Source organism: Panthera leo, chromosome D2 (genome assembly GCF_018350215.1).
Source record: "Panthera leo isolate Ple1 chromosome D2, P.leo_Ple1_pat1.1, whole genome shotgun sequence".
Classification (NCBI taxonomy): domain Eukaryota; kingdom Metazoa; phylum Chordata; class Mammalia; order Carnivora; family Felidae; genus Panthera; species Panthera leo.
Window position 1 is genome coordinate 77,949,112 of NC_056689.1, and position 11,201 is coordinate 77,960,312.

The window sequence follows — 11,201 nt, forward strand, 5'->3', positions numbered from 1 at the left end:
TTATATTTAGTATACTTGGTATTCTTGGTATTTATCAGGTTCTATGCCCTGACTGCCTTTGGAAATGGACAAAACACTAAGGGAAAGTGACCGCCATGCATGTGGTAAGCAGGGAAACTTCTCCAACCTTCTTAGGATACCTGCGTGGTCCAAAAATTAAACTGACAAAGACAGGCTAATAGGAGAAAAGGAGTCAAATTTTGCTAAGTTGTTACATGTACATGGGAACCTTCCCAAGAGAACAAAGACCCGAAGTTACCAGAAGTTACCAGAGCAGGAAGTTTTTACACTTTTTAGACAAACAGTAGATTTGTGAAGATCTGACAAGACAAAGGGGTTTGTCGGGGTGGGGGCGGGGGGAGTAGTAAAGGGTGAAGAAGTAACTAGGAAGATAAGGATGATCTTAATGTGTTTCATTTGTATAGATACCTTGGCCCCAAGTTTCTTACCTCTGGTGATAAGGATACTTCCTTCCTTCTGGCACAGGGGAGGTCCCTTTCACATGGGAGTTTTATGACCAGTTTCAGAGAGGAAGGGCAAGGAAAAACATCATCAGATGTTCTGGGTGAACTTCCTGAGTGGCCCACACAGCAACAGATGTAAAAATTGTCTAAACATGAGCCACGGTGGCATTTCCCTGAAGTTTATATCAAGTTGTCCTGCTGTAACTGGAGTGTCTTCAGGAAAAGAGCAGTTTTCGTGCTGAATGATTCCACGTCAGGAGGATGGGAGAATAATTGGAAACATTAATTTGGGGAGTTGTAGCCAGATATCCGAAGAGGCTAAAAGGATTCAGGGTTGAGTCCAGTTTACAGGTAGATAACAAAACCTCAAAGCCAATGAACAAGGCAGAATCTGCCACCCATATGGGCGTGCTATAGTTTTCTAGTAAGATACAATCATCCCTCTAGTGTTACCCCCATGTCTCTCAGAGATAATCAAAACAAGGTTTGCAATATAAGTCTAGTCTCATTGAATATGGGCTGATTACTTATGTAAATGCAGCAAGAATAGTGGGGACCGTATTTGTTCTTTTTAATCTGCTTTGCTAGAACTTTTCATGAAATTAGATTTTTTTAATGCCTCTCAAGGCTAAGAAGCTAAGCCAAGGACTCACGATCAGATTTTGCATATGATACCTATAGATTTGGATCAGTTCCACTCTTCTTGAGGTCCCAAGATATCCTGGGTTTCCTGGGCCTCCCAGGAAGTGACCTTCCTTAGTCAGATGGCCAGGCTTCCAGGAACACTGTAAGCAAGGTACCAGCCCAGTTTTTTGTTTTTTTTTTTTAAGGGGCTTTTTTGGCTCCGTAAAGTCAACCTTAGTTTTTAAAGTTGTCTGGTCACATCTGATTCATGTCAAAAATGGCATTCCGTCAAAGCCTTGGTAACATATCAATGTTTCAAATTGTGTCCTGTTATAAGGAGATAAATTGGGTTCTTATTGAACTTCTGCAAATAACTATATTGCCATGAAAATAAGAATATTTAGTAAGAATTCCCAAATTCTGGAGGGAAAAAAAGTAATTGTTTCATTTTCGTTCACAAAGATAGACTTTACCAAATTGCTACAAGTCATAAAGAACTTAAGAGAAAAACATGTCTTCTTAAATCTGGAAAATCAAAACATTAAGAAACTAGTGATATTTTTTTAAGGTTTATTTATTTTTGAGAGAGGGAGAGAGAGAGAGCAGGGGAGGGGCAGAGAGAGAGGGAGACACAGAATCCGAAGCAGGCTCCACGCTGACAGCAGTGAACCCAACGCAGGGCTCGAACTCATGAACTGTGAGATCATGACCTGAGTCAAGTCGGACGCTCAACTGGCTGAACCACCCAGGTAGCCCAAAATTAGTGATGTTTTAAAGCAAAAGTCATAATCACCCTCAGGAGTTTATTCAGCCCTACGCAATTAATTCTTGTTGATTTTGGTCTTTTGTTAGTGGTTTTATGAACCCAGGTTTTTCACTAGAATTCTGGAATTTCTCACCCAGATCAATGGTATGATCTTAAAGTTATCAGAAACCTCCCCTTGTCATGTTCCTTCCACGAATCTTTTGGAAAATGGAGCTTTTTTTGCAAAAGCACCAGAGTAAAAGAATAATGGTCTGTAAAACACAAAAGCCTCAAAAATGGCCATGGTTAAAGATCCGATGAGAGTTCATCACAATGCAACAGACAAGGAGATTTCATTATTTCTGTGACACAGAACATTTTAAGTTAACAACTAGAATTAATGACTGATAACATTGTGCTAGGACAGATGTCAAGGGATGTCATACAGTTTCTAGAAAACTTATATTAACAATTTGTACCCATCCCAATATAACCTAAAGGGGTCAGACATCACTTCTTATCAGACAATGCTTCCATGTAATTTAACATGTCAAATAAGCCTAATTACTTTCATATCTTTCTTTTTATAAGGAGAGAGAACAAATGCTTTGGAGTTTTTCCAGGAGCCCTCTAGAAAAGTCCAAGTTAGTTCAAGGTCAAAAAGACTTCCCCGGCAAGGAACAAGGAAATCGGCTTAGTTCATCAGATATTCTGCTTTTGGGGGACACTGTGCTGAAAGATCGTTATAACTATCTTTTTCTACTTCCTCCTCACCAGCGGGTGTTGGGGTGGGGAAGCTTAGGGTGGACGACTTCATCTTGTTGATGAAGCCCAGATATATGAAGCACTTGGTGACCTTTGTCTCTGTGGAGGTGATGTTTAGGCTGAGACAAGGAACAGTGTAGGGAGCAAGATGGAGTCACTCATGTCAAGCAGTGATGTAAAAAGCCAAAGAGCAGTAACTGAGACTAGGTATCGCTAAAACCAGAGTGTACTCGAGGTACAAGAACTGATAATCAGCAAGGCCAAGAGAACCGGAAAGAACCCGGAACTAATGATCGGTAGAACCAGAAGAGGTCTCTGAAGGATGAAGCTTTTCAAAGGCAGGGCTTTTAGGGACACCCGGGTGGCTCAGTCAGGTAAGCATCCGACTCTTGATTCCGGCTCAGGTCATGATCTTATGGATCGTGGCTCCGAGCCCCGCTCCGGGCTCCGTGCTGACAATGCAGAGCCTGCTTGGGATTCTCTCTCTCTCTCCTTCTCTGTCTGCCCCTCACCTGCTCGTGCATGCTCTCTCTCAAAATGAATGAACATAATGAATTATTATTATTAATTAATAATTAATTAATTTTAAAAAGGGAGGACTTTGGCAGGAAACTGTCAGACTCCCCAGACCTCGACTCCACGTCTGACCGCATAAGAAGGGCAACTGCCCCCGAGGTTTCTGCCCGACTGCTGTCTGAACACTGGGATCTTCCACTGCTTGAACATAAGAAGCAGAGAATGCCAAGGGCTGGCCAGGACCAGACTAAGTCCACAGACCAACGACGTGCTCACGGACACGTTACCTTCCTCCCTTGTTGTTTATGGCTTGATGTATGACTTGTTTTGTCTCGTGTGACGTGTACGAAGCCAAGTTAAATGCCTCGCGGAACGTCATTGAGGTTGGAATGTTAACAACCTTGCTTTATGACTGAATAAAGCTGACATCGTGAAAAGACACAGCTGGTGTGTGCACCTTGCTCACGTGATTTCGACACCCTGAATCGTGAGCCACAGCATCTACCTACACAATGCTTCAAGTGAAGTAGGTTAAGTTGGCCCCTGTGACCAACAGAGTTTTCCTGGAAACTGGGAGAGAGAGAAGCCCCCTTCCTGCCCATGGCTCAGCCTCTGCGGAGAGGGCAGCAGGGGTTCTGAAGGAGCTGACGTGAGAACCCCATGCCCAACCCCAGAAGAGGGAGCCAGAGAGAAATCTGGCCTTGTCCCAGGAATGTGCGGGCCATGGGCGCAGGTTCGGCATCTTTCCAACTGTGCGCAGATTGCTGAGGACAGAGTGTAATTCACTGAAAGACCTTTCTGTGCTTCAGATGCAGATAAGAAATGAGTGTGTTCTGTTTCTCAGGTGCCAAATGTGCTGCCCCGGGTGCTGCCTCCTGGATCTGCCACCTCGGGGGCACAGGCAGGGCCTTAATGGGAGCAGCAAGAGCTGACCTCAGGGACCCTGGACCCACCTGCAGACATGCCCAGAGGACTGTGCACACGGCATCCGTGCATGCCCCGTGCCTGCACTTGGCTTGAGAAGGAAGGTGGAAGTCCCCTGGCTAGATTCAAGAGCAGGGCGGCCAGGAGCAGGTGGGCTTTACCTTCATAGGTAGGAGCTGCTTACCTAAGCAAGAAGTGGGAAGCATGGAACCGACCTCTAGACTTTCTGGCTGGGCAACCTTCTCCTTAAGTAACATTCTTTTCCCCATCTGGGCTATAGGTTGGTCCCAGCTCCAGGGACTCAGTGGTGGAGTGATTGCAATCATGGTCCCGGCCATACCTGCTTCCCTGTGTTCGTGCCCTTTGCAGTATGACCCTCCTCCTCTTCCTATCCAGAGATGAAGTCCACTTGCCCACCCTCATATCTTGCTGTGGCCAAAAGAATGTGACAAAGGGACTGTGTGCCAGTTCTGAGTCTTGGCTTTCAGGGGCTTTGCAAACATCCACTTACTCTCTTGGATCCTGCAGTGGCCCTGTGAATGGGCCTGGGCCAGCCTGCTGCAGCAAGGAAGTATGTGGCCCAGTCACTCCCAGCTGATAGCTGTCAACCCTCAGGAGAGTCACCTAACTGACCCGTGGTTGACTGTGGACACATGAGGAACCCAACTGAGCCCAGCCTAAATTGCTGACCCACAGGATTTCAAGCTACATTAACGATTGCTGTTTTAAGCCACTGGATTTGAGGGTGATTTGTTTCACAGGAGTGGGCAACCGACATAGGACCCCTGGAAATAAGGCAAAGCGGAGGGGCCTGCATGCTGGAAAGGCCTGGGCTGTGGGATGATGGTGCCAGCTGAGAGCCAAGAGCGAAGAGATGCCTGAAACCAGGAAGCCTCTGCTGTCAGGTGTTACCCTGAGAAGCCTGGAGACCCCAGGACCCTGGGGGCAGAGCTGCAGGAGTGAAAAGGACCAGGGTCTTTGGTTACTATGGCAATAAGTAAGACTTTAATACTAAAGAGCTTTGTGCGTGTACCCTTTCCAGATGCTGTCTTCCCCCAGGAGGCTGGCCTTTGTCATATCAGCGGGGTGGACCCCCCGGGAAATAAAATCCTGACTCATCAGCATTAGGTCACCAGGGAACTCAGCTAAGCGGAAAAGATTTCGGTTGGTTAGGCCAGTGATGGACCGTTCCGCTTTCTTGGTGGGGAAGAACGGTTTCTGATCGTTTGGATGGCATGTGAGACGTTGTTTCGGTTCTTCTGACTTGAAGATGACGTTCATTTTTATTTCTCGTCTGCTTGTGGCTTTGTTCTCTGCCTCGCCTCTCTCCTCTTGCTTGGCAGAGTCGTAGAAAGCCACGACCTCGCTGTCCTCGTCTTCCCTGGTCTTGTCTTTTGCCGTTGGGCCCAGGCCCCCTCCAGACAGAAATGAAGAGCCCCTGAGCCTCTCGATGTAGGGCAACAGCTGCTTATTCCGTAGGGCTCGAGCAAGCTGCATCCGTTCTACGTGCCTGACGATAGTGAGCTTCTCGCGCTGGGGCATTCTGAACTCCTCTGGGGGCATGATCACCTTGGCCGTCCATAGTTTTTCCAGGGGCCTGCAGGCGGCACAGGGACGGGGATGCTGTGTTCCGAACTCCAGCGCCCGCTTGTAGTCCGGAGACAGCGACTGGAGCTCCTTGAGCATTTCCCACTCCTCCTCTTGCTTGTGGGTCAGAAATCTCCTTGCCGCCGCGGTGTGGACACCACCCAGCCGCTGACAACGTGAAGGGGACTATCAAAAATCTCAGCGGGGCAGCAGCAGGGGGTGCCCCCAGAAAGAATCGCCTGGTGGCCCCTGTCCCCACCTGCCGCTGAGTGTCTGGGCCCCTCTGCGGTGGGAGCTTTGGGGTCGGACAGGCCGGAGTTCAAATCCTGACTCTCCTTACCTACAAGCCAGCAGCCCTCACAGTGCTATTCCTAATCAGAACTTTGAAACAAGATGGTATTTGCAGTGCAAGTGTGGGAAGCCTCGAGCCGACTCGAGGCCGCTGGGAACCTTGTATGTCCGTTGCTGGTGCGTTTTGAACCTCTGGCTCCACCCCTCCCAGCCTGGCTGCCTGGCTCCAGCGGGGCCTCCCTGCGAATCAGCTTCAGGACACTTACTAGGATCTCTTTTTCCAAGGGGGAGTATTTTCCGAGGGCGATGCGTGGATCTGATTTGTAGGATTTGGCCCATATCCTGAAAGGCAAAGAGTCAGGTGTAGGAGAACCCCCTTCCTGGGGTTCACTACTTTTAGTTTTGGGGTGGGAAGCGTCACAAAGGGCGGCCCTGCCTTAGACAGGCGAGGGCCACGGTGACCGGGGTGGGGTCCTCCCCTTGGCTCGTTCCGGGAGGGGTGGGAAGGACAGGACCCGAAGCCCAGGCTCCGCTCACCCCAACGGCGAAGTAGGACTCAGACCCCGCTGACAGCACAGGGGGGCTTTATCCCAAAAGGAATCGCTTGTGTTATACATTCTGACTGGCGCTCCACGCATCCTCCACCTGCCCTCTGCAGCCTTCCTTTCTTGGGGCCTCTGTTTCCCAGTCTTCTGGAAGCCATTCTCCCATTCCCTGATCATACTCTGGCAATGCGCGAGGATGGGAGGTGTCAGTGCCTGGAGTTTCTTTCTAGAACAGTTTAGCGGGAACCCAAGAGATAGTTACGAACTCTTCCTGCATCATAACTGGCCTACTTGGGGCCTATTGTGAGGTCTGAGTTTAGGTATCAGGTGAAGCCCTGGGGTGAAATGGACACACACGACCATGTGCCTGGAGGGGTGGAATCCAGGGGACCAGAGTGGGCAGAGCACGTGGCGGGGGGACATTCTAACCACGTCGCTGCTGCTTACGAGCCCACAAAGACTGCTCAGTGCCTTCAGGGTGAAGACTCGGCCTCTCTCAGGTCCTTGCTTGCCTCTGCAATCTTAATTCCTCAAGCTCCATCAAAGCGCTCGATCCGTGGCTCTTGGAATGAGCTTCTCAGCTATGTTCATGCCCCCCCCCCGCCGCCGCCCCTCTCCCCCGTATCTCAGACAGCTCTCTCCTCCCTTGGCAACTTGCTTTCAGGGCCTGGCTCACCTGTGCCTCCCCTGAAGATTTCCTTGCGGGATAAATCACTCCTTTGTCCGCGTTCTCACGGTCCCGGTGCCATGCTCCAGCACGTTATCACAAACTGACTTGGTTGTCCACTAAGCCTGTCTCTCCCTCTGCTCAAAAGGAAGTCCCAGAGGCATCTTATTCGTGTGTTGCTGTTGTTTAGCACGGGGCCTCGTGTAGAGCAGACGCTCGGCTTGCCGACTCAGTAAGAAATCCTCTTGGGTCAAAAGCGTCCCTGGTGAGAATGCACCTTAGCACAACCCCTACTAAAGGTAATTTGGCAACATAAGCGTTCCGAATGCGTTTACCCTTTGACCCAGCAGTATGTGTATATAACAAAATATGCTCAAGGTTAGTCAACACAGCCTGCTTGGGACAACACACCTAATGACAAACTCAGGGGTACCTGCGTGGCTCAGTCGGTTAAGCGTCCGACTTTGGCTCAGATCATGACCTTGAGGTCCATGAGTTCGAGCTCCGAGTCGGGGCTCTGTGTTGACAGCTCAGAGCCGGGAGCTTGCTTCGGATTCTGTGCTCTGTCCCTCCCCTGCTCATGCTCTGTCTGTCTCTCTCTCTCTCTCTCTCAAAAATAAATATTTTTAAAAGTTAAAAAAAAAAACCTAATGACAAACTCAAATGTCCATTAATAAGGATCGGTTAGAGTTATGGCCAACCATACACTGGAATACTACGCAAGAGTAATAAAGATCAAGGAAGGAAGGTCTGTATTTATATGGAAATATCTCCAAGAAATATGGTTAAATGCAAAAAGCAACGTGCGAAACTATGTAAGTTGTAGACTGCCTTTTAAGTTGGAAAGGAAAAAAAAATAAGCATGTGCATTCAAATTTGCATGAAGAAAATCTAGATTAATACACACAAAAAATTAATAAAAATGGTTACCTGAGGTGGGTATCCGGCAGATGAGGAAGTAGTGAAATGAGCCTTTTCATTGTGCACATTATTCTGTCTTGAATTCCGAACCACGTGAGTGCATTACCCATTGAAAAAATGGAAAACAGAAGCTCACGGAAGAGTATCGTTGGTCCCTGACAAGCATCGGTCATAAAACTTGCCTTTGCCTCCGCCGGGAAATTCGGAGTGGGGAGGTTTAGAACGTGGGCTGGTGCTCACACCCATGGGCGCCATCTAAGATACAGTGATGCTCCTCCTGTTCGCACAGGCAAGTTCAGTTACCTGGAGCTGTTCCAGACCCAGGAACCAGCAAGGAGCGCCTCTTAGCAGTAATGCGAATACCTCCTGCAGTGCAGTGGCTCAACCATTTGCTCCACACTAGCTGCGGATGAACAGTGGCTTTGCACAAGCCACACGACAGCCTGACACCTTATACACACTCAACAAATATTTGCGAAACCACCAATGAGTGATACATGCTGGAATATTACGTAGCTATCAAAAAGCAAGTCTTTGACAGGATTTCCAATAACGTACTTCTGATGCAATGTGAGCTTTAAAAAAAAGCATAGGGGCGCCTGGGTGGCTCAGTCGGTTGAGTGTCCGACTTCGGCTCGGGTCGTGATCTCACAGTCTGTGAGTTCGAGTCCCGTATTGGGCTCTGTGCTGATGGCTCAGAGCCTGGAGCCTTCTTCCGATTCTGTGTCTCCTTCTCTCTCTGCCCCTTCCCTGCTTATGGTCTGTCTCTGTCTCAAAATAAATAAAAACATTAAGAAAAAAAATTTAAAAAAAAAAGCATAATACAAAATTTACATAGAATAGGATATGGCTACTATAAATGCACAAATAAACAAGAGGGGAAAGGACTAGCAGGAAATACGCAGAGACATCAGCAGGGGTTACTCTGGGCTGTGGGCTGATGGGGGATACGCTAGGTCTGCCCATGTACCAGCAGCCTGGTCGGACAGGAAAGGGTACCACAGCCAGGATCCAGCTTCTCGAGACGTCAGGACCCTGCCACTCTGCCTGGGAGGGTGTCACCATGGCAACAGGTCTTGACACTGGGACACTGATTCTTCCTGCACTCAGTTCCACTAACTGGCTTTTAGCCCACTTCCTTCTCCCCACCCCCTCTCTCATTGCCATTCCCAAGCTTTCCTTTCCTTTTCTTTTTTTTTTTTGAAGATATTTCTCCATGATCAGTTTTACATTAGGTTGCATTCCTGTTACCTTTGTACCTGCTTTTGTGCTTGCTTTTTTGGTTTTATTAATTTTTTTTAACATTTATTCATTTTTGAGAGGCAGAGTATGAGCAGGGGAAGGGCAGAGAGAGAGGGAGACACAGAATCGGAAGCAGGCTCCAGGCTCCGAGCTGTCGGCACAGAGCCCGACGTGGGGCTCGAACTCACTAATTGCGAGATCGTGACCTGAGCCGAAGTCAGACGCTCAACCAACTGAGCCACCCAGGCACCCCTGCGCTTGTTTTTATTCAGTCATCAACCTCATATGCTGGCTTGTTGTCCATGTTTCCTTTTCCATTGCCTGTCATTTTAATCCTCTATCTTTTACTCTCATGTTTATTTTATGTCTTTGCCCCGTAGCCTGTGCCTTTTACATACATCTCTATTTTTACCTACTGTATTAGTCAGGGTTGTACAGAGAGAGAGAGATTTTAAGGAATTGGCTTATGGGATTAGGGAGGCCGGAAAGTCCAAAATCTGCAGAGTGGGCTGACAGGCTGGGGACTCAGGGAAGAGCACTTAATGCAGCTCAGACATGCTGGCAGGATTTCCTCTTGCTTGGGTAGGTCAGTCTTTCTTCTAGTCATAGCTTCAACTGATTAGATGAGGCCCACCCATGTCATAAAGGGGTTTGCTTTACCCAAAATCCACTGATTTAAATGTTAATCTCATCCAGAAAACATCCTCACAGAAACATCCAGAATAATGGATCAGACCAAAATACAGCTGGGCACAGCCAAGTTGATGCATAAAATTAACCATCAAACCTACTTACATTTACCAGGTTTTTAAAGATGAGATTTGGGGGGCGCCTGGGTGGCTCAGTCGGTTAAGCATCCGATTTCAGCTCAGGTCAAGATCTCGAGGTCTGTGAGTTCGAGCCCCGCGTCGGGCTCTGGGCTGATGGCTCAGAGCCTGGAGCCTGCTTCCGATTCTGTGTCTCCCTCTCTCTCTGCCCCTCCCCCGTTCATGCTCTGTCTCTCTCTGTCTTAAAAATAAATAAACGTTAAAAAAAAAAAAAAAAGATGAGATTTGGGCGCCTGGGTGCTTCAGTCGGTTAAGCGCCCAAATTCGGCTCAGGTCATCATCTCGCAGTTTGTGAGTTCGAGCCCCACGTCGGGCTCTGTGCTGACAGCCTGCTTCAGATTCTGTGTCTCCTTCTCTCTCTCTCTGCCCCTCCCCCACTGTGCTCTGTCTCTCAAAAATAAATAAGCACTAAAAACAGATGAGTTTGAGTGGTTTTTAGAGAGTGTTAATAGGTTTTCCATTATTATGCATAATCATACCCATTTTTGAACTGTGTGGTAAAAGACTCATACAGTATATATTCCCTTGTGTCTGCTCTTTTCCCTCAGCATTATGTTTTTCAGACTCTTTTACTGATATGTTTGACTTTAGCTCATTTTCGTTGTTGCTTAGCATGATTTTGTTATGATTTATCAAGCCGCCTTCTGCTTCTGATTTGGGGAATAATCTCATACATGCCTCTTTGGGCTATGGGCATGCTTTTCTGTTGGGTGCAAATCTAGGGGTGCAAGGTGCTGGGTCCTGGGGTATGTGTAGCTTCCATTTCCTGGAAAATTCTCAGCTCCATTCCAAAGTTTCCACCATCATAGACTCCCAACAATAATCCCCCCTTGTCAACACCGGTGGGTATGCTGTGGTATCTCACAGTGGCTTTAATTTGCATTTTTCCAGGTGCAAATGATGCCGAACACCTTTTCTATTGGCCATCGAGCTTACCCTTTGTGACATGTCTGTTCAAGTCTTTTGGCCATTTTTTCTAACAAGCTTTTGTTTTCTTGTTGGTATGTGGGACTTGGTTATGTATTCTTGACGCAAGCCCTACGTTGGTTCAATATGTGGCCAGCACCTGTTTCTACTGTTGAC

The 11,201-nt window shown here is 47.8% G+C and overlaps 1 protein-coding gene across 1 annotated transcript; it reads right to left on the reverse strand.

The window, feature by feature from the left end:
- Window positions 1–5,020: 5,020 nt before the first annotated feature.
- On the reverse strand, window positions 5,021–6,696 carry CD2H10orf120 (chromosome D2 C10orf120 homolog). Its single transcript, XM_042909241.1, has 3 exons — window positions 6,454–6,696; window positions 6,183–6,258; window positions 5,021–5,793 (listed from the first exon to the last, which is right to left on the reverse strand). Exons 1-3 carry the CDS (start codon window positions 6,636–6,638, stop codon window positions 5,050–5,052), a joined length of 1,005 nt encoding a protein of 334 aa, XP_042765175.1. The 5' UTR covers window positions 6,639–6,696; the 3' UTR covers window positions 5,021–5,049.
- Between the last annotated feature and the right edge of the window lie 4,505 nt (window positions 6,697–11,201).